Source organism: Aphelocoma coerulescens, chromosome 3 (genome assembly GCF_041296385.1).
Source record: "Aphelocoma coerulescens isolate FSJ_1873_10779 chromosome 3, UR_Acoe_1.0, whole genome shotgun sequence".
Classification (NCBI taxonomy): Eukaryota; Metazoa; Chordata; class Aves; order Passeriformes; family Corvidae; genus Aphelocoma; species Aphelocoma coerulescens.
The window spans coordinates 119,721,850-119,745,750 of record NC_091016.1 but is presented as its reverse complement, the minus strand read 5'-3'; the positions used below and the strand labels follow the sequence as shown (position 1 = coordinate 119,745,750).

Here is a 23,901-nt window from a genome sequence, read left to right as displayed (position 1 = left end):
GCTGGACCTTCCTCCCACCTGCACTTGCTGAGATGGGGCAAGAGGAAGGCAAGTCTAACCAGGGAACCTCCCAGCTCAAAAATCTAATTTAAAGGGCAAATTAATTAATGGAAAGCATGGTTGGGGAACACTGCCTCCAACCTTCCCCTTTTGCTGGGGCTCATCACTTCACACCCCAAATCTCACCCATATGCTTCTCAAGGGAGGCTGGTACAGGAGCTGTCGGGGCAAGACTTTTCTCTGAGTTTCACCCTGAATTTTCTTCTGATCAGCTTGCTTATGGGGAGTTTCATCTCTGTCCTTCAAGGTTCCCCACTTGTAAAATGACAGTAACACTGTCAGCCTCAGTAGAAAGGCACCTGGAGCTCTGCTCACCAGGGAGCTGGTAAGACAGCTGGTTATTCTTTAAATAAATTATCAGTAAAAGAAGCCACAAAAAGCATTCATCAGCTATTGAAGGACCCTGGAAGATCAATGGTTTAGTTAATATCATTCTTGCCAAGTATTAGCTTGGAAAGATCAGAGCTGCCAGAAACAAAGTCAGGCAAATTAATGTCCTGCCCTAGTCCGTTTCCTGCTGAGCCTGACAGGTCCTGGCAAAAGCTCATGTGCCCAGAAATGTATTTTGAGACCAGCATGCTTACAAATTATTTCCTTCAAATTAAATCCAGGCAAAGTTAATCTCATCTGTAGAGGGCCGGGAGCAGACAGGTGAAGCTGGTGCAGCAGCCCAGGGGTCCTTGAGGGGATTGGAGGAGAAATTGGGGAGCAGGAGCAGAGACACAAGTGGGGTACAAGGGCTTGGGGTACCTGCAATGACTGTGAGCTGCCAGAAACGCCCACAGCTGCCACAACAGGCAGGTCCTCCATTATCCATCCAGTTCCCTCCAATCCAGAAAGTAAGGAAAATTAAATTAGAATGTCCCAAAAGAAACTATAAAGCTCATGGATGCTCACACAGAGAAGCAGCAGCTGCATTCTAAATGGTGTGATAAACACCTCGGGGGTTGCCACCAGGCATGTACTTAATGAGTACACAAATGATGGTTCCTCTTCTTTCTCCTCCATCTTCCCATTTCCTACCAGTTGCCCTGGAAACTTCCCCCTCACGGCACTCACAGGAGTGAAGTCCAAGAGGAGAAAAAACCAGCTGCAAACCCTTTGTGGTGTAAAGCTCGTGGCCAAGTGAAGCCAGAAGAGGATTTTGGGGTGAGCTGTGCCTGTACCAACTTACCTCCCTCCCACACACGGCACAGCTTGGCCCTGTGACCCCAGTGATGGGCACAGACCATATCCCACAATATCCCCCGCATCCCACACCGAGCCCACACTGCTGCCCATCTCTCCACATGGTGTTCACACAAGGGCTGCACGGACCATCCCTCCGACACAGACACTGCTGCAATCCACGGAGAACTGGCTGATGTACAAGGAGCCAGAGGGGTGAATGACCTCCCAGAAGACCCCAGGGTGCTTTTCCAATGGGGATGTAAGCAGCCACACCCAGAGGCTTGCAATTCATTCCCGATAGGGATAAACACCAAATTGGCTAAGGTAGGAGGAAAGTGCACCAGATGCCTTGTTCTTCTGGAGAGAGCTCCTGCAATTCATGGGGAAAAAAAAAAAAGAAAAGAGAATTTAAAAATACAATCCCAATGCTCATTTGCATTGGAGGAATTAAAAGGCAGAGCCAGCCTATCTTGAGGATGTCAGGCCATGCTGGAGGTGTCTCTGGAGGGTTTTGTCCCAGCAAACACTTATCACCCTAAGGGTAAATGCAATGTCCACATCTCATGTCCCAGCCCCAGCAAGGAGCGCTGGGGCAGCAAATGTTTTGTGCAACCCACACCAGAAATTTTGGTCTCTGCTCTGAAGCAAGATGCCCACAGCAGGCAGAGGAGGCCGTGCTCTCATCATGCTTCCTTGTGCCCTCTGATTTCACATGCTCTACTGTTCAGAACTGCCACCCCAGCACCCAAATCCCACGCCTCCTGCCTGTCCCAAAATGGGGGCACCACAAAGGGCAAACCCCACTTCTCATCTATAATGTACTCTCAAGTAAATTTTCAATGCAGACTTTGTATAAAATGCACTTTTATGCATATTACATGTATTTTTAAAGATCTTTACATTCACAGCTTTATCTTTTTAGCCAGACTTCACCCATATGAGCTGCACATCACAGTTTGTGTATGGCTCACGATGCCTCGAGTAAGACAAAGATGAGAACAAGGACAATCTTTGCTCCTGTGGAGTTAGGCCTCCAGGTCACAAACCCATTGATCCCACCTGCCTGGTTTATTTTCTTAAGGCTTAAGAGAGCTGGCTCAGAGGAAGGGTAGGGGCACAGGGCTTGTGGCTCCTCACACCGCCCACGCCGCCAGGAAATACCCTGCCTGTACATGGGGCTCAGCTGCTCTCAGATATTTTTCGTTGCACAGCCCCAGAGACAGAAAATATTTATGTATTATAAATACAAAGTAATTATATAGGAAAATATGTAAATATAGAAATAGCACAATATATTAAAATATTTATGTAGTATATCTAAATAGATAATGTATAGATAAATATATAATAAATAAATATATTGCACACACATATACATAGGAATACAACAAAAAATTGAAAATCTGAAATTATACAAGCCAGGGAAAAGGTCAACATCCAGGTGCAATCAAAGGAGGGAACAATGCTGGAAGTACGCAGCACAGACGGAGCCAAGGATTGCCCAAATCTTGGCCTGTTCCATGACCTGCCATCAAGATGAATTAAATGCATCCCAACAACCCAGGGACCAAACAGCTTCTCTGTGCCTCCCCAGCAGCTTCAGGCCAAGGCACCTCCACAACACGCCTGCATTGTGGTGTCTCTTCAGCTGGCTAAATCCTCTTCTCAGGACCATTTTTCTTTTTGCTTTACCTTCAGAGCCCATCAGAAAATGTGAGCGGCTGCCAGGACGGGATGTAGAGCTGCAGGGTGGGGTTGGTGGTTCCCTGGGAGGGTGGCATGATGGCTGTAGTGCTTAGAAGCCATGCGTTTACCTGGGAGAACCTGGACCACCAGAAAGGACAATTCCCAATTTCCCAGCTGGACTTGCTCCAAGAACCTGCTAAGGTTAATTTAAAGCCAACTGTTGATTGACCCCAGAATTGCACACCCTCCCTCCCCTTATCAATTCTTGCCCAGGTGGATCAACCACCACTGCTCCTACCACCTCTTGCCAATAGGCCGATACTGGGCTCCACCTCAGAAGTGCAGGCAGCAAGACCTAAATGTTTCATTGCCACCAAGGGAGAACTCCACCCCAGAGCTCCCAATAAAGGCTCTTGCTATGTGACACTGTATTTCATCTGTGCATGTGTTGAAAAGCTTTAATCGTGTACCTATGTATAGTCCTGCACCAGCACTTTCCAGTGACAGCCAGAAGGAAAACACAGAACCCTCGGTAACAGAAAACACGCTGAAGCCAAGTAAACAAGATGACAGTCTTATAAACCAGAAGTGTTTGTGCCATTATGGATTCAATTTGTAGACAGAATAACAAGGGATGAGTTATTTGGAAGTGCAGACTTTAAGGACATGGGTAATGTAACAGCAACAGAAACAACTGTGACTGCAAGACCTTCGCTCAGGAGTGACTCAGCACAGCAGCTGCTTCCTGGAAAATTAATACTTCAGCCTCCCCAGAATGCCTGCAAAGCCTTTGAGAGCTTGCAAAAACTAACCCTGGAAGCTCCATCAGCCATCTGATCTGTCACTGCTATGGGGATTAACACAGGGCCCTGACCCTGATCAGCACAGGGACCTGCAGGGAGCTCCAGTAGCAACCGTGGGGACTCAAGGCAGTGCTGCCAACAGAAAGCAACCATATTTTGGCCTCAGAGCTACCTCCCCATGACCCCCAAACTCAAAAATCTCCCTCACCACCACAGGCACCCCAAGCAAGCCCGTGCCCCACCCAAGTGCCCCTGAGCAGAGGCAGCTGTTAAGGAGGTTAACACAGAATCGTGTCAAGTAACAAACACCTAGTATTTATTAATAAATTAGTACACCGGAAGGCAATTTTCCCCTCTTCCCCCACTCCCACCCCTTCCCACGGGGCAGCTCATGCCACCCTCATACCATTATTTCTTCAAATTGAGCGTAGTACAGACTGTTCGTTACGGGAGCATAATAATTGCAAATATAATCAGACAGACTTCTTACGATGCAGCTTTTTGTCCCCCACATCCCCCCGCCCCCGACCTCTTTTAATAAAAAGTGAAGTGTGATTTGAAGAGACTATTGAGACCATAGAAGGTCTTTGGAGAACTTACCGGCCACGTCTGTATAAAAAACAAGAGACACGAGTGTAAAAGCATAGCTTGGTTTAAGTCTTACAGCACGAGGAGAGCGGGACCACCGGCGGCCTTCACCTCCCCACGTCCAGGCTCCCTTGGGGGCCCCACCATTCCCACAGATGGCAAGGCAGGATAACTCCTTACATTCGATTGGAGGCAAAGGACTTTTCCACTGCCTCAAAGGTTGGTGGGGCTTGACCCTTTTCCTTGCAGTTTAAGCGCTTCTGCTGTAGCGTATTAGGAGCGTGATACGTTGTCCGGGTGAAAACCATACAATAAATAACCGTGCTAGTAAAATCTCAGCAATGGATATGAGCCAAACAAGAGTACATTAAAAAAAAAGTCAGCTCGGGTGGGAAGCTTAGCTGCATTAAGAGACAGTAACCAGCAACAATTGGGGTGGGTTTTTTGCGTGTTTTTGCCATTTACTGCCCCGAGGTGAAGGGAGGTGGTGGGAGATGGTCACTCCGAGCGACAGCTTTGACAGAGGAAGGGGGTTACAGAGCAATCCCCAATTTGATGTGTTAGATTACACCAAATTCATGGTCTTTTAGTTCATTAACTGCAATTTTGGATTTTTTCGTTTGTTTTCTTTTCTTTTAAAGTGCATCGACTGATCTGACTGGAATGAGAACAAGGAGAAGAGAGGCTCAGGGAGGGGGCAGAGGGTGCAAAGACTTGGACTGAGCGATAGTTACTGTGGAGGGGTGCAACGCTGGCAAACTGCACCCTCTCCAAAAACCAAGGACACCTCAACGTAAATACTGGCCGTATATTCTACAACAAATCCTGCCTGTGTATTGTTGGTCATCTTAACGAGTGCCAAGCTAGCTCTAGCAGATATTCGGAGAGCGTGCGGTGACCCAGTGCCTACAGTAAGTCGGGAAGGTGGCTATAGACAGAGTCCAGGAGGGTCTGGCTGGCTTCCTGGCTCTTGACTCCAGCGATCTCAAATAGCCTGTCCAGCTTGTCTTCGGCCTGCGGGATCTCCTCGATCACATGGAGCTCCTCGGGGTTGAGGATGTGCAGCATGTCGTCAAAGATGGGCTGCAGGTCGCACGGGTCCAAGCGCACCTGGCGCAGGACGGTGTCCTTCTTTTCTGAAGGAGGAAAGGGGACTGGTCAAGAAATTCCTCAAGAAACCTCTGCTAACCAGGGCTTTTTCTCCTCAGTCCATCCCCTGGTGCCACCTCTGGAGCGGGACATGCCACAAGGAGAACTGAGGGAAAAGGTGGAGGGTGACAAGTGATGGGGAGGGGAGAAGAGGATCCTGCAAGATCCTGCCAGGATCCTGCAAGAGCAAACACAGCACTTGTAAATGCTGAATGGCCAATTCGGACAAGTGAGGGCAGGAGGGGAGCCAAAAAAGCTGAATTCTGCTCTTTCAAGTTGTTTTCATTGGGTCAGCTTTATTTTTGCACCCAAGTATAAATGTGGTAGATTGACTGAGCGCAGTGTTTCACCTTCATTGAATGCAACAAGGTAAATACAGTAAATTAAAGCCCCAAAAATAGAGGAGGGTGACTAACGGTACTTTACACCTGCAGCAAAGATGACCAAGAGTGAAAAAAAAATTTAAAAAAACCAAACAAAAATCAGTCTGGGAATTACATTCTCTGGTTTCATCTCATGCAGAAATGCACAGGCAAACATGAGAGCCCACAGTCAGGAAAAACACCCCCTAAACACCCAGGGATGCCAGAACTTCCCTGGCAGAACTTCAAAGAGTTAAAAGCCTTTAAAGATATTTTTCTGTCTCAAATCTTTATCATCTTTGCTAACAGGATATTCTGGTCTGGAATGAGGATGTGATAAGTGTATCCTGGAGAGCTAGTTTTCCCAATTATTTACTTTAATGATATTGTGTGTTGGGGAGCTCTACCACGTGTGCTGACCATATGGGACATGCCATGGTGTCCCTTCTGTCCTCCCACTCCACCCTGGGTTGGTTTTGATACCTTTGGTAATAAAAGAGCCTGTCCGGCTGAGTGCGGAGGAGCCGCTGGAGGTGGAGTCGCAGCGCAGGAGAGGCTCGGCTTCATCGACAAAGAAGCATTTCTTCTCTGAAGGAGAGGGCTCCACGGTGAGCACGGCCGCCTCGGGGGGCTTGGGGCTGGGCGTGGGCGCGGGGCTCACGGGGCTGGGGCTCACCGGCAGCGCCAGCTTGTCACCTTCCAGCTGTGGGGGGAGGAGAGAGAGAGGGAAAATTAACGTGGGGGGACGCTACACAATGAGTAACGCCCAAACCCACCTGCACCCTGGCTTTCAAAACACCCCAGCCCACCCTCAGCAAGAGGTGACCCGTTCTGCTAGCCCAGAACAGGCCCAGGAGATGACCCAGGGTGGGCATCAGCACTGGCATTTGGAACATCAGGCAGGAGGGGTAACACAACCCACACCCTTGAGACACCTGGTAGCATCAACCACTGCACCAGCATGGCACATGCAACCACAGCAGAGCATTTCAGCTTGGTTTTTCTTCTCAGACTCAGTTTATTAAAGCACAAAGCACAGCTCTTGGGGGCAAGAGGTGATGATACCCAAAACCTGCTCCACACCTATTGTTTGCTAAAAGCAAGGCACAGCCTGGCTCCATAGCTCAAACCAGTGCCAAGGCAGCAGGGTGAGGGGCTGTGAGATCCTTCAGGGATCTCCAGTGCAGCACATGGCTCTGACCAGCTCCACTGATCAGCTCCACTTCAAATTAATGATTTGTTTGCCCCATGTCACCCTTGTTCCTGTGAGCACTCCATTAAAGCCTGATGGAGAAGTCCACCCCACCAGACTCCAACTTCAGAGCAAGGAAGGACACCTAAGTGCCTTTGCTTTTTCCTGTCCTAATGTGAGCCAAGGGCAAACGTTCAGCTCCACAGCTCCAAAGACATCAGGAGCAGAAAGCACTGCTGGGAAGCAGCACCATTTGACAAGTGACAGGACAAGACGAAATAGTTGTGCCAGGGGAGGTTTAGACTGGGTATTAGGAAAAATTTATTCACCAGAAGAGTGGTCAGGAATTGCAACAGGCTGTCCAGGGAAGTGGTGAAATCACCATCCCTGGAGGCATTAAAAAAACATGTGGATGTGGCTGTTGGGGACATGGTTTAGTGGTGGACTTGGCAGTGCTGGGTTAAGGATTTGACTTGATGATCTTAAATGTCATTTCCAACCTTAACAATTCTATGATTCTATTATTTGGGTGCTGGTGTGAACCTGCTTCCTTTGACTGTGCTCTGCATGTTTCTTCTTGAAACTCCTCCCTACTTCCATGGCAGCAGCCAACATTATCTACCCTCCTCTATCTCTCAACATTCCCCTCAGGGTGCAAATCTCAAGCAGAGCATTTCTACTTCCTGTTCCCTGCAGAGATCAGTCGCCTGGGCCAGCATCCTCACATCCCTGGCTAGCAGCTTGGGCACCTCTGCAGGTCACCAGGTCCCTCTAACCAGGTTGCTTTAAGGTCCATCCAATATTTAACCTTTTTCCCAAACCCTGTGTCCCTGCTTGACCTGCCAGGGAAAAGAACTGCAAGCCCTGTCCACATGCAATTCCCTCTCCCAACAGCATTTCACAACCCTGTTTTCTCCTTGTACAGAGGAAAGATCAAGCTATTCCTAACAGGCTTTTGCCTACAACCCAGGAATAAAATGCAAAATTGGGATTAAAGGCTGTGGGAAAGGGAGCTGCTGAGCCACCTCCACGCCAGCACGGATGTGCCTGAACATTCCTCATCCGTGTCAAGGAATTTGCCACCCACAAATCACATGTCTGCTGGGGCGCCCATTAGTTCACATTAAATTAACATTGAAGCCTGTTCCTGGTAGAATAAAAGGGTTTTTTTTCTCCACTCATTGAAAATAAACAGGGGAGGATTTGTTCTAGCTCAGTGCATGATGCAATAGGCATGTTAAAAATAAAAGTCAGCTTTAATTTTTAATTAAAAGAATCTGCCTTCTCCTCTGAAACTCCCAGTACAGGTCATCATGGAGAATCAGCTATGGCCATTAAGGGGGAATATCAAGGGAAGGACCAGGACAGCAGCTGGCCACTTTCCAAATTGTAATATGCTCTGATATGCCCTTTTAAAATAACACAGGCCTTAGGGGTTAGTCTTCCCCTGTGCAGCTCATCTACCTAATATCCAACCACAAACCCACCCAACCAATTCACAAAAAAGAGCCTGGTGACTGAGCAGCAATTGGCCAAGGGAGGGCAGGGAGCTGACAGCTGCCCCAGCTCTGTCTTCCCAGAACCAACTCATTTAGAGTTTAATTAAACAGCTGCTAAAACACGCTAGGAAAGACAAAATCACCCGAGGTTATTTGACTGTAGCCCCCCCACCCCGGGAGCCCAAAGCTTTCCAAATAGCTGAACAGTTGCAAGCTTGAGGCAAAGCAAACACGATGCTTGGATGTGTGTTAATGTTTAAACCACGGGAATAAATCAACTGGGAATCAGGGCTTTGAAAGACCAGGGAATGCAAAAGGTTGCTGCGAGGTGAAGCCTGCGGAATAGGTGTAAAAACACACTATTCACAGCCTATGACTCACTGCCTTGAAACCATCTTGGCCATTCCTATTTTTGTGAACGGTGGTGATTGAGTGAAACCAAGCTCTGGCTGGGAAAAAAAACCCACAAAAAACCCTCTTGCAACCCTTTTGCCTTTCCAGAGCCATGGGATTTCTCACCTTTACATCCTCGTTGCTGGGCTCCTGCACTTGCCACTGGGGCTGCATCTGCACCTGCACAGAGAGACACGGGGGATGCTGTTAGATGCAGTCCAGAACAGAAACCAAAGGCACTGCAGTGGCTTTGTCACATCAGCAGCCTCCTACAACCCACCAGGGGTGCTCTGCCAGGTATTTTTTTTGAGTTGATTTTTTTTTGAGCACTGCATCAAGAGATTTTCAATGCCAAAAAAATATTAATAAAAAAAAATCCTAAAAGCTCCTGTGTACTTGGAGCCCTTTAGACTGCGGTTCAAGCACCAGCATCCTCTTGGATACCAATGCATCTTGGGAAGGTGCTCTAGGCAGCTCAGGGTGTCTGAAGGTCCTTCCCAAAAGGAAGAAAAGGGGGAAAAAGGGGATGGGGGCAGGAGAAGACATAGGCTTGGCTTTGTTTTCTTTCACAGCTGCTCTCAGCAGCTCTGTTTGAATGGGTTGGTCCCATTTGCTGCCTCCGTTTTACAGTACTGCAATAAAAGCTCAGCTCAGACAAACAGAAACTGCAGCTGCTGTGCTAATATTAGGAAGGAGCAGCAGTAAGCACTAAAAAACACCCTTCCCTCAGGCGATGCTTCCCAGCAATTCCTCCTGCCGCAACCAGGTGGGAACAAAAGCGAGTGGCAGGTTGGCTGCTGCTGAGGGTGGCTGTGCACCCTCGGGGATGTGGGGGGGATAAATTTAGCACCGAGGCAGCCGCTTCCCAGATTCCATGCCAGAAGATGACACCCGGCTGACACCAGCCCTTATTCCCAGGTCTGTGATGCCTCCATAGGGAATGCAGGAGGAAAAACCTTGGCACGTGAAGCAGGGTGGGCTGGGCAGCAGCTCGGCACAGGTGATGCTCCAGGCACAGAGTGGTGCTGGTGTGGGATGCTTTTGCTGTGAACTCCACAGGCATAGGGAGGATCAGCAGCTTCATGGTGCACAGGGTGTTTGGGATCCACCTTGAGGGCAGACCGACCCTGGCAGGTTAAACACCACTGGCAGGGTCATGAGCTCTCACGGAGGCGTCGGAGAGGGGCAGTGATGGTGTGTGGTACTGCAGAGCAGGAGGCATGTCCTCTGCCAGGATGGGAAGGGCAGAGGATGCTGGGGTGGGAAAGTCCAAATTTCCTCTCTGTGTCCTTCACCTCACCTGTGTGGTTTCAGGAGAATGCTCGAGCCACCTCTGTGGTGGAGCCTCCTCCCTCACCACCACGCAGCCCTGGGGAAGAGCTACTCAAGTCAAGCCTCACACAACTCGGGATGGGAAATGCTGGCTCTGGGGGGGGTTTAGATGCCACAACCAAAACTCCAGCCACCCACAGAGGAAGCAGCTCTTCCCCAGCAGCCCTGCCCTGGCTGTCTGTGGGCTGAGTGCTTCTCCAAGCAGAGGATGACTCCAGGAGAGCCCTTTCTATGGATTTGCCCACTCTTTAACTCAAACCATAATGAAGAGGTAACAAAGCCCTGATGAGGAGTTTCCAAACCCAATTACAGTCTGAGTTAGTCGATACTGAGTTTGACTAGTAGAAGAAACCATCTTCTAGTTTCCTCTTATGCTCCCAAGCCCATTACATTGCAAACACAGAGACCCCAGGAGATGTGGCCACCACAGCAGGGAAACCTCAAGTATCTTGCATATATAAAGTTTACATTGTTTCTCTTTGCATTACTTCATGAATGATTACATTTTGTTTATTGCACGTTCCCCGGCATAGTTCAAACCCAACCTCAGTCTGCTGAAAATTAAGTCATGGCTTAGAGCAAACCTGGAGCAATGCCCACTCCAGCAAAATCCAACCAGCCCTACGCCTTCCACAGGGCTCTGGCCACTTCACCCTACAGCTTTGTGCCTCAAGTGAAACCTGATGCAAGTCCAGAAGGCAATTTTATTCTTTTTCTGGCTGCCTGGGCACTTCCCTGCCCTCAGACCTCCGGCTAGGAAATCCACCAACCGCTTTACCCTCACTCCACTGCTGACACGTGAACGCAGCACAAACTTAATTCCTAATTACTGGGCCCAGCCCAGTCCTGCACTGCCAGAAGAGGAAGTGAAGGGGATGGGTTGGAGCTGACAGGGGCCAGGTCTGAGGAATGCTGCTCCAGCCTCTTGACTCCCCCCTCTCAGGGTTCTGACCTGTGAAAGAGCAAGGAACAGAGCCACAAGGCACTGCCACAGCCACGTGCCTGGACACGGGGTTGCTTTCACATCCTCTTCTCCTCTGAAATACCCCAAAACACCACATCTTAACCTTGTACCACCCCCAGGTATGACACATCTGCTGACTCATGGGATTATCTGCAGCATGAAATTAGCCACAAAACTAAACCTTGCTGGGCTCGGGGCTGCGGCCTCCCCCTCTCCACTTTCACCATCTCCCTTATTCATGTTTTGTGCTTTCTTTCAGCTTTGCTGAGGCTGCACTGCTGAATGCCCTGAGAGAGGCTGTTTGCTTCCTTCCAACCAGCCCCTGAAATAATTCAGCCGAGGCCAGCAGAGCCATAAATAAAATGATAAGAGCTTAAAGCACTGCTCACAGCAGGAAACTCAGGGGAGCCAATACGGCCTGGCTGTGCCAGCTCCACCCCACGCCACGCCAGGTGAGTGCAGAGCGCCTTGGTAGCTGCAAAATGCTGTTACGCACCACAAAAAAAATATCTCATTACCTAGGGGATACTGTTTTTTTCTGATTTTAACCCCCAAAATGGAGAACTGAAGTTTGCTGGGATAGCAGGGAGAAACCTCTCCCTTCTTCCCCTCTCTTCCCCCTATTTTTGTTGTCAACACCACTAGTTTGCGATGTGCCTATGCTTGCTAAGTAGTGCCTAGGCTTGCTGCTGCCTGGCAAACCTGCCTGCAAGGGGACAGATTTTGCAAACCTTGAGTCCAACAAGCATGCCAGGGCCAGGCTTTAACAGGAGCCCTGTGAGCTAAATGCATCTCCAAAAACCTTCCCACAGCTTCTGCACTTGCTGTATTTTCTGGCTCAGCTCCAAAAAACCCCAAGCAAAATGATTCAGAGGGCTAATCCCGGTTTAACCTAAATTCATCCAGCGCCATGCAAAACCAGCATAATCTCCCACAGCTAAAAAAGCAGGCAAGTCTGCAGCGGAGCTGTTCCTCACCTGAAGGAAAATGTTCCTGCCTCGTGCCGTAATGCTCCAGAGACTCCCAGTAATTCCTCTATTCCTATCTGGGGTTGTAAATATTTGGATTTGGGAGCACAAAAGGCTGCCAAAGGAACCGGGCACTACAGGAGAGAGCAGCTTTGCCTCCACAGCTTTTACAAGATGAAGGCAGACACCAGATAAAGGATTCAGGACAAGGATGCAATAGTGGGTGGGATGCGATGTGTTTAGGGTACTAATTTGCCATCTGAGAGCTACAGCGTTCAGTAACAATTTTTACCCATGACTTGCGGATGTCAGTGCTTTCTTATGGCATACGGATCATGGGGAGAGATGGGGAAACTCCATTTTGCACCCAGGGATGCTGAGCAGAGCCAAAGGCATCCCAGACAGCATAGCCCTCATGCATCCATCCCTCCTGGGCTCATGTAGGACTCATGCGTTGGAGACTTGCTGTTGGCTCCGGTCACCCTAAGGGCATCATGCTGTTACTTGGACTCACAAAATGGTTTGGGTTGGAAGGGATCTTAGAGCTCATCTTGTTCCAACCCCCTGCCATAGACAGGGACACCTTCCACTGGACCAGGTTGCTCCAAGCCCTCTCCAACTTGGCCTTGAACACTTCCAGGGATGAGACATCCACAACTTCTCTGGGCAACAGCTGCAGGGAGGATGAGTGCATTTGCACTGCTTATGAGAGTCCTCACTCCCTCCACAGCACCAAAACCTCTTTTTATTCTTTTTTGCTGGGTTTTGGGTTTTTTTGAAAGACTCCTTCTGCAGGGCTGGAGAGCACAGACCCACTCACCACCAACAGGGTGACCCGCTCCTCTGGATCAAACCACTTTGGTGCAGAGAGAAACTGCCTCGATTTGTCTGCATTTGGATAGACAAATCACCCAGAGTCAAACCTCAATTAGTGCTAATTAAAGGCTTTCCAACCAGCAGATTAAGAAAACTCCGAAGATCGACCTCCATGCCTGCTCTTGGCATTGAGCTCTTGGCTTCCTGGACTGCTGTGATGATGATGAGCCACCAGCACAATTCTCTGGGGATTTGGTCTCCCATGCACAAGCTGCCTCCCGCATCCCCTGCAGGGCCATTGTATCACCACCCACATCAACAGTGCAGGAGCCAGCTGAGGGAGAAGATGCAGACAGGTTCCAGTAGGTAGCACCTCACAGAAACACAGTGTGCTGTCGTGCTGTATCTGTACCCTGGGCTGCTGCCAGGCTGTGACAACCCACACACAGCTCCACAATCTCAAGGGCAGGGGAATGTCCAACTCCTAAGGTTGATCAGAAGGGATGCTCATCTGAAAAAGCCCAATCAGATGAATAGGGAAAGAGGATGTGATAGCTTGGGTGTGTTATAAATGAAATTGGTAATTCATGCTTGTGTACATAAATGTATATATTAATTGTACAAATAAAAATGCCTAAGCCCAAACCCCAGGCAGGGGATGGAGAAAATTTCCCAAGCCTTGGCAGCAGCAGAGAAGACAATAGGGCCAGGAACTAATCAGCATACGAAAAAGTCTATCTCTGGGTGGAGGCAGACCTTATTTGGAGCTATTAACACCACACCTGATGAAAGTGATTAACATCTCGGAGTCGTTAAAGGAGTATCCCATTCCAGGAACTAAGAATAACTGTTCCAGGAATCAGAGATGGACCATTCATCATCCAAGATAGACAATTCATCAGACCCAGGAAATGCATTGTGCAGTCCAACTTCAGGACAAGAAAACATCATGAATGTGCTAAACTGCGAGAAGAACAGAATTAATTCAGACTCTGCCCAAGGACTGTGTAAGAAGGAACCAGCCAAGCGACATTTGTGAACTTGGGGATCTGACTCGATAGAGGTCAGATCTGTGTTCACCCAGCACCCACCCCGGGCTCAGGGCTGACCTTTTTCTGATCGTGCCTTTCTGTGTGACCGATCTTTCAGCCACAGAATAAAATCTATTTCTTTATTAAATTTAATTTGGCTGAATTTCTTTACTTCAGGTGAATTTGTTAAAAAACAGCTCCTTTGCTGAAATAAGCCAAATTTCTTATGTGGACTCGAGACACCTGCTCAAAAGATCAACAACCCAGTTTTACCCATTTCTAGAAAAACAAGTGAAACTGATGGGGAACCACCCCAGGATCCAGGTGTGCATGCTGGATACTGGAGAAGACAACACACTGTTTTAAAAAACAAAGAGACACAGGAAAGCTGGTTGGGAAATTCAGGAGACTTGCATACAGTTATCCCTGAGATTTGGGTTTGCTCAGTCTCTGGAGCATCTGCTCGCTGTATTTTCAGAGTTATGGGCACAACTTGTGGTTACTGCATCACTGGGAGTCCTCCACTCTGACAGGCCACCCCATAAACCCTGCTCCTGGAGCCACCACCTGCATTTCTGTGCTGTTTGATAAGCACAACCTGATGGTCTTGGCCAAAAGAGCCAGGGGCATTCAGCACTGCACAGCCCAAGTCTGTTAATTATGCAATTATGCGTCGTGCTGAGGAACAAGCCCTGTGTTTTATCAAATGTCCTTGCCCAGAGCTTTGTCACAGTATTCAAAGTCAAAGCAGTAACTACAAGGACAGAGGTTACTACCTGCTCCAGGAGAGCAAGAGGACAACATGTCCTTCTGAGACACTACACATGCCAGGAACTTTAATTCACGTGTGCAAAATGGCAATTTTCTCTCCCTCTCTTCTCTCCCTAAACACAGCTTTGTCTTGGGTTTTTAATTATATTTTTTCCATCAATGAGAAGGCCACATGCTGCTTAGCTACCAGGAGGTGAAAGGTAAAAAACAGCAACTGAGCAGGAGAGATCACGCAGCTGGCAAAGCCAGCCTATCCAAGATGTGGGCAGGAAGCTCAGCACACAACTGACTCAGGGTCTTGGAAACACAATCCCAGGGCTCCTGCCAACACATCCCAACTTCTGATTTCACACAATAGTCACAAGGGAACAAGGTGTTTCATACACTAAACAAAATAATTTATGTGACACAGTGAAGGGATCAAACAAAATAAGATACGCAACACAGTGAAGGGATCACAGTCCCATGTATAGGGGAAAGTTTGTGGTGGTCAAAGCAGGATTTGGGAATCCCCTGCCCTGACAAATGCTCTGCTTCATAAGCTCTCCTCTAAGTGAAGGTCCACCTTGCCAGGTCCCCACCAAGAGCCCAGAGAGGTCTGCAAGCACCCACCTACTCCTCTTTGGGTCTGGGTCACTGCTAAGACAATAGGAAATGTTTCACCAACCAGTTTAGGGGGAAGAGCTGTGCCTCAGCCACCCCCACCTCCATCTGTATCTTGTCCCATTGGCTTCTATGTTCAGAAAAAGCCCCACTCATCACCTTTCAAACACTTCTAGGAGACCACCGAGTGAGTTATCAGAGCCAAAAACTGAAACAAGTAAGGCAGCAGTGGCCAAAACAATCTGCAAAGGTCACTGAAGCACCTCCCTATGTCTTACACCCGGCCAAGAACCTACTGCAGAACTTTCTGCAGCAATTTATTTATTCTCCCGAAATATGGGACAGTTTGTTTTAAGGCCAGAAGTGCCAAAGAAGAACAACTTTGGAAGACTGCATGCATGGCCTCCCCCATGCCACCAGTCACCATCTTGGAGGAAGCAACCCTTAGTGCTCAAGGGTACTTGGCCCTTCTCACAAATCCACGGCATTTGAGAGCAAGTTTAAGGAGGGAAGCATTTTCCTCCATGTCCCTGGCACAAGCGCTCAGGTGCAGATCCTCCTGGTGATCTTCAACAGTATGTGCAAAGCACATAGGACTCTAGAGCTCATCAGAACATTGATTGAGATTTGAGGCAAACCTTGGCAAAGCCTTACTCAAAAGCAATGCACAACTTCAACACAAACCCCCAAGGAGCTCCCTGAAGAGAGGGAGCTACTTGGCCATGAGCTGCACTCGAGGCCACAACCGCATCCCATCCCACCACATCTCGCAGGGTGTGACCTGCACCAAAGCCCAGCCCGGCGTTACCGGCGTGGTGTCCTCCATGAGGCCGCGGATCTTCTCCACCACGTCGTTGCGGCGGTGCTGGCGCAGCGCGCTGATGAGCTGGGCCAGGCTGGCCTCGGGCCCGCGGATGGTCCAGTGCTGCAGGGCGGCGTAGGCGCGCTCGTGGTCGGCCGCGTAGCCGTTGGAGAAAGCCGCCACCTCCCGCTCGCTGGCGTTGCACAGGAACTGGTAGATGTCCTTCCACTGGCTCCCCACCTGGGCTGCCACCAGCTTGAGGATGTCGATGCCTGTGGGGCAGAGAAACCACAGGTAAGGCAGGGAGGTCTGCAGACATCAGCTCTAGGAAAGCTTCTCTCATCCCCCAATGGCCACACTTTGCTTTTTTTGGGTAGGTCTTTGAGGTTTTGTTGTTGTTATGATTATTTTAAGACCTTGATGAGTCCAGGCTGCAGAGAAGCAGCACCCATAACATGCTCAACAGCTGCTATGCATGTAAAGGGTGACAGACCCCATCAGTTAATCCAACACACTCTAAAATCAATAATTTAACAAAAATTTCCTGCACTCTTCAGCACAGGAAGACCCTGGGTACTCACCTACCACACGGCTGCAGGAACAGAGCAGAAGAGCACACGTGCTCACCCACATGCCTGCATCGAAGCCACTGCCTTGAAAAAGAGCTGGATTAGGAGGTGAGTCACCAAAGTACCTCTATAAAGATGAGTATTTCCATAACAAGCAGCTAGGATTGCAATCAGAGCCATTTCCAGTGCAGACTGGTGGGATGACTCAGCCATGGGGTGGGGAGACACTGCACCAGGTGAACATTGGGTGAATGGAAGATCTGGTAGGAAACCAGAGAGCAAAAAGGCAGAGTTTCTCCCAGAAAAGCATTTGAGACATCCTGGCTCAAGACAGTGAGGGTTTTCTCTGTGTAGGTCAGGGAGCAATGCAAACAGCACACTTATCCTTGAGCCTACTACAGGTCAGGAGTTAAAGATTCAAATAAAGCTGTATCTCGTCCAAAATAACTAATTAACCCCGTTTTATCAAGCTGAGCAACACCCTGCTTCAAACAGCAACATGAAGGGTCAGCATCGGTGAGCCGCAAAGAGAAACTCACTTTTTCCAGAGAGATAACAACACCTTGGGTTTCCTCCTGAGCTAGTGTGCCCCCATGGCTATAGGGAGCACTTCTCTTTCCCTCTGCAGGCACAACAGCAAAAATAGCTACTTACAGAAGAGTATCACAGCCAGGGTCTTTCCAGATGGCCTAAAATTTAACAATTTCTAATGCAGTTTAGCTCAACCCTTCCAACTGCACCTTCAGTTCACAGCTCTGATACAGCCAAATGTATACATACAAAAAAACCTATAAAAATTATACAGACTGATACAGATATCCTTTTTTATATATGTGCATGTGTATACACACACGGATATATGGTACACATCTTTGTATCTCACTACGTATTACATAAATATTTTATAAAGATGCGTGTACATATATGTGTATGGCCTAGGCACCAGGTGCCCACCAAAGCTGCTCCATACCTGCCCTCCTCAGCTAGGCAGGGGACAGAAAATATAACAAAATATAACAAAAGGCTCGTGGGTTGAGAAATGGGTAGGGAGAGATCCCTCACCAGTTACCATCATGAGCAAACCAGATTCATCTTGGGGAAATCAGTTTGACTTTTTGCTAATCAAAGCAGAATAGGGTAAGGAGAACTAAAAACTAAATCCCTCCCCACCCACCTCTCCCTTTTTCCCCAGGTTTAACTTCACTCCTGAATTCTCTCCCTCCTCTCCTCAGCAGTGCAGGGGGACGGAAAATAGGATTTGTGGTCAGTCCATCACACATTGTCTCTGCTGCTCCTTTCTCCTCAGAGGGAGGAATCCTCACACTCTTCCCTTGCTCCAGCACGGCTCCCATCCACAGGTCCTGCCAGCAAACCCGCTCCCACGTGGCTTCCTCTCTTCCCCTCCTTGTTCACTGACCCTGGTGTCTGCAGAGCTGTTGCTCTCACATGTTCTCACTCCTCTCTCTACTGGCTGAAGTGAAGAGGTTTTTTTTGCTCCTCTTTTTAAATCTCTTGTCCCAGAGGCACTCCCACCCTCCCTGCTGAGCTCAGCCTTGGACAGTGGTGGGCCCATCCTGGAGCTGGCTAGCATTGGCTCCCTTGGACATGGGGGAAGCTTCTGGAAGCTTCTCAGAGAACCCACCCCTGTAGCCTCCTGCTACCAAAACCTGACTATACAAACCAAATACAATATACACACACATGTATAAAGTATCTATTCAGTCTGATATATTTTTATATGTATTTGTGTATATCTGTGTATATATGATTCATACTTCTGTATATCTCTATATATAACATATGTATTTTACATATATATGTATATATGCTTATATAAAAAGAAGTATATAAAAAAATATAAAGCTTCACTAAGATATTTTTGACCAAACCTCTTCTCACTTAAGGAAAGCTTATCAAATCTGCTATATATACCCTTTAGTTTTCACTTCCAAACTAGATAACACAGCCATGAGCCCACAGTTCTTGGAGCATCCACAGACGGTGCTAAACCTGCTCTAAATCAGGAACACCAAAGTGCAAACCACATTTGGTACTTCCCCACCCTCCTCCCACCACAACCACCACACCTCCCTCCCCAGCTGTTTACAGACACGTGCTTGTGCCATCTCACATGGGGCTGTGAGAGCCGGGGCTTCTCCTACCATAAAACCTTGGCTCACCCGCCCAGCATGGGGGATGCAGCCCACCCAAAAAAACCCAAGCCAACCACAGGGCTTGGTTCTATCTATGGAGAAAAGGCTGTGAACCTGCTACTGGGGTTTATTCTGGAGTTATTAATGTGACTCAGATCATTAGATGCTGGTACCCATCGCACTATGACAGTGTAGCAGGAATTAAGCCTGGTTTTGTTAATGCTTCCCATTACTCAGATGAAGACCCAGTGTCCCTCACCTCAAGGGACTGAGCTGTGTGCTTCCAGGCAAATCCCAAATTCCTCTCTGTCCATGAGTTTGCATCCAGGTTGGCTGTGCAGGACAGGCAGCCCAGACCACGCTGGTAGCCAGGCCCTTGCGCCTTCTGATATCACATTCCCAAGTTGTTAAGAAGCCCAAAAGACAATTCAGGTTTCAAGTCAGGTCCTTTAAAGCAGCAAATCCAAGTGCTTTTGGCATAAAAGCAGCAAAATGCCAGATTTATGCAGCGCTGTTTGATTTTATCACTCAGTCCAGGAGATAAAAAAAGGTAAAAATCTGTGAATACAAGGGCAGAAAAAGCTCTGCAAGGCTTGTGCACCAAGGTAATGACAGCAATGCAGAGAGGGATGAGCATGTCTGGTACTGCCTATTATATATCCATATATAGATATATATATAGATAACCACTTATCCAAGTTACAGAGATATATATAGGTATATAGAGAGAGTATTTAAGTCATTATCTCACTGTATAAATCTTGCAGAGCTTCTTTACTCTCATATTCAGCAATTTTTTTTTGCTAGGTTGATATATACACCCACAAAGAGAGAGAGAATGCTGCCTATTTTTTATGTACACACACACACACATCAAATGAGCAGCACCAGGTCCCCCTGCCAGTGCTGCCCTGCAGTGAGACAATGAGTTATGGCTGGGTGGGAGCCTTGCCCACACCCACTCCCATGCACACCAAACACACAGAAGGATTAAAACATAATTTGCTGGTTTATGACCCCCATGTGGCACATCTAGTCAGCCCAGAAAAGGAAAAACCCATATACTACCTGCTCCCATGTACGTATTTAATGCTGACAAATCCCAGTGTTTACAACTGCTGTACTGGTGAGAGAAGTTTGCAGCTGCTCGCAACTTGATTTGCACCAGTTTTATGCGGCAGCACGACATTTATGTCCAAATGTTCTCGCTCAGGATTTATGACAAAGCACTCGTGCTCCTACTGACATTTTCAAGTTTAGTATATTTAATCTCACCGTTCAATAAATTGGGCCCATAAACATGTTTATATCCCTTGGCAATAACATCCCAGGGCACGAGAACACACCAGGCAGCAGAGGACTTAATGGCGCGTAATAATCTTTGGAGAACAAATGTTCCATTAAAAATGAATTTGGAAATGTCTACCTTAATACTATAAGAACCTTAAACTCATTTTCTTGCAACTATTAAATGAATTTAAGGCCCATATGTTCACTACATCCACTACAATATTGTGCAAACAAAACCCCAGAGAGATATGAAGAGACGCAGTCGAGAGTGCAGATTTGGCTCCAGTCAGTAAGAAAAACACTGCTCCCTCTGTTCTTAAAAAATAAGATTAAACCCATTACATGACAAGCTGCAGCTGCATGCCACCAAGTATTACTGCTCACACTAAAATAAAATGGTAATGCTTATAATAAGCTTACCATCCTACTACTTCCAGAAGTCCTACAAGTTACTTTGCCGAGCACTAAGACTACTGGAACATCCTGTTGGGATGGGAAGGTGCCTACCACAGCGCATGGAGCAAAAATCACAGCTCCACCATAGGCCCTGGATCTTCTCCCTCTCCCTGAACCATGTGGACCTGCTCCCACCACGCTCAACTGCACACCAGGGCTGGAGATGGTGCTCAAAGACACCCAGACCACATCAACCCCAAGTAAAATGGCCAAACTCAGCAGAGATGGTGCTTTAACCCACCCGTTTCATGCTTCCCATGTAAGGCTGGTCACAGCCACATTGGTGCTACGCTAAAGCTGCTCCGAGCTTGCCACAGTCTGAATCGTCCTTCTTTTTACCACAGGCCCCAGGAACAGCCTGGGAGAGCTGTCACCATCCTGCTGCTAAAGTGGGAGACACCACCACCCCTCTCCATCATGATGTCAGGAACCATCACCACTGATCACCCAGCTTTGCTCATGCCTCAGACAATGGAATTGAAGAGGAATGCCCACAGCTGCATCTGGCTGAGCTGTGTTTTCCATGGTCAGAAGAGGAAAGGACAGATCTGAAGGATCCAGGACATCCATACATGTCTCAGGTACCTGAGCAGGTGGCATTTCAGTTGCCATTATGTTAACACTGCAAGTCTCTAAATGCTGTGCTGGGCTACACCATGTAGTCCCCTATTATTTTAAGGTGGTGATAAGCACTCCTTCAAGCCAGGACAAGGCCAAGATGTTGTGCACAGGCCAGTGAGAAGCCCAAGGGAGTATGTACACACATGGGAACACAAGCACAACCAGGCACATCTACAGCCAGGCCAAACGGAGACAAGTCTGGAAATGAACAAATGCATCCAGAGTGGCACAAGCAAAGAAAAGTCCAGCTCATCTACAAAGATGCTGAGCTGAAGGGAGGACTTTTCTGGAGAGGCAGGGCCCCAGTTCTCTACAACCTTCTGTCAGGTAGCTGTAGAGAAGGATAAGATCCCCCTGAGCCTCCTTTTCTCCAGGCTAAACTCCCCTATCTCCCTCAGCCACTCCTCCTCAGACTTGAGTTCCAGCCCCTTCAAAACCTGCTCCACTGCCCTTCTCTGGACACTGCTCACCTCTGCCTCATGTTTCCCATAAACACGATTTCAGTTTATTCAGTGACTTCCACTTGCTTGTTTTGAATCTGGTTCAAGATTTTTCTCACTCATTTCCTGCTCCTTCAGATGTGCCCCGCCTCACTGCAGTATAGTTTGATGTAGACAGAGCAATCAGTCCTTCTACGTCACTAAGATGGTCATCAAACACGCACTTGGGACTTGGCTGAGCTTTAATGCCTTGTTCTGGACAAGCCTCACTGGTCTCCCAAGCTGTGCTATTTGCAGGTTGGACATGGACCCAGTTCTTTACCATCATTTGGCCTCAAGCAGGGCAAGGAGCCAGTGCGGTGTGGGACTGTGACCAGCAGTGCTGGCATGCTCATGTACAGCACCTGCAAGGCACCATTTCTCTTCTCTGCCATTATTTTTTCACATCTTCAAGCAAACTTGAGAGCAGAGGAAGAGCTGCCCCACCAAGGTGACACCCCAGCCCCTAGCAGCAGATGCAGCGAAGTCAAACCACAGCCACAGAGGTGCTGAGGCTCCTTCCTCTCCCCACCCTCTCACAAATGAGGTGTCATTGTTTTCATTCTCAGAGCTCAAGTCAAACAACATTTGGTGTTTTTCACGAGTGCTCCTTAAGAAAATGCCACCTTTAAGGGGAAACCTCATGCTCAGAGCACCCCCAAGCCACGTGTCCTTTCACCCCATTAGTACTGAAGGGACAAAGGGCATAAAAAAGGATTAACACAACATCAGTTCAGGTCTTATAGGTGCCTTATACAGCTGGGAAGGAAAGCTCAGGAGATCTCCCAGGACCTATGGCATACACAGTCTCATGGAGAGAGCAGCTCATCAGCCCAGGGTTCCAGAGACAGCTTCATGAAAGGCTGGATTTCAGGAGACTCCATGCTCCAGCTCTTCATCACCAGGGACAGGTTCCACCAGTTCACCCATGACAGCTGGGGGAACTGACCTCCACCACCTCAGTACCAATCTGAGCCGGAGCACCTGGAGCTTCCACCACCTACAAGCTGACAGAGGTATTCCAGAGATGGGCAGCATTAATCTGTGCACCACATGCTGTGACAAATCCTGACTGTGACAGGCAGGCTGGATGAAGCACCACAGACAGAGCACAGCCCAAGGGCACACGTAAGTCAGACAGAAAAACCACAGTGATGCAGCCCAACCCTCCCCTGCACCCAGATAAAAGTTCCAAATCACTGCAAAGCCAGCTCTGCTCCTGAGCTCAGCCCACCTCCCTTCTCCAAATATCCTCCTGACTCATGTGAAACACAGCCACAGCAGCCTATTTTTATGTCTGAGCACACACTGAGAGCCTGTACAAGCGAGCAAGGATGCAGCACATCCACTCTCCAGCTAACAAGATACCACAGCTCAGCCAAACCAGGACTCAGAAATCCCAAGTGCACAACACACCTTTCCAAAAAGCAAAAATTCCACCAACCGCTGCCAAAAAGGGAAGGTTATTGGAAACTCAGTTCCTCTGCCTGCCACTCAAAATACACTTCAGGTCCTAAATGAGGAAGTTTGAAGATGTGCCAGGCCCTGCACCTGGGTCAGGACAATCACCAGTTATTGGCACAGGCTGGAGGATGAAAGGGCTGAGAGCAGCTCTGCCAAGGACTTGGAGGTGCTGGTGTGCTGCATTGAGCTCTGGGGTCCCTAACATAAAAGGGATGTGGACCTTTAAGTCAGGTCCAGAGAAGGCCACAAAAATTGTCAGAGGGCTAAAGCACCTTTCTCAAGAAGAGCGTTTGTTCAGTCTAGAGAAGAAAAGGCTCCAGGGTGACCTTACTGTAGCCTGCCAGTACCTAAAGGGGCTACAGGAGAGCTGAGAGGGACCTTGAACATGGGCGTGTAGTGACAGGACAAGAAGGAAAGAAGGAATGGCCTAAAACTGAAAGAGGGAAGGGTTAGATTGGAGATTCAGAAGAAATTCTTCCCTGTGAGGGTGGTGAGGCCCTGGCACAGGCTGCCCAGAGAAGCTGTGAATGCCCCATCCCTGGGCAGGTTCAAGGCCAGGTCGGATGGGGTCTGAGCAATATGGTCTAGGGGTTGGCATCCCTGCCCACAGCAGGGGGATAGGAACCACCTGATCTCTGCAGGTCCCTTCCAACCCCCCTGCCCACAGCAGGGGGGTAGGA

At 48.5% G+C, this 23,901-nt stretch overlaps 1 protein-coding gene across 2 annotated transcripts in view; it reads right to left on the bottom strand.

Annotated features, from left to right (window-relative positions):
• Positions 1-2,077: 2,077 nt before the first annotated feature.
• The window catches only part of TNFRSF21 (TNF receptor superfamily member 21), a 37,784-nt gene continuing 15,960 nt past the window's right edge, over positions 2,078-23,901 (bottom strand). For both annotated transcript variants that reach the window (XM_069011727.1, XM_069011728.1), the window contains exons 4-7: positions 16,196-16,461; positions 9,029-9,082; positions 6,302-6,521; positions 2,078-5,443 (exon numbers count right to left, since the gene is read on the bottom strand). In XM_069011727.1, the coding sequence (XP_068867828.1) occupies positions 5,214-5,443; positions 6,302-6,521; positions 9,029-9,082; positions 16,196-16,461 (770 nt within the window). In that variant the 3' untranslated portion in view covers positions 2,078-5,213. The remainder of the gene's footprint in view (positions 5,444-6,301; positions 6,522-9,028; positions 9,083-16,195; positions 16,462-23,901) is intronic.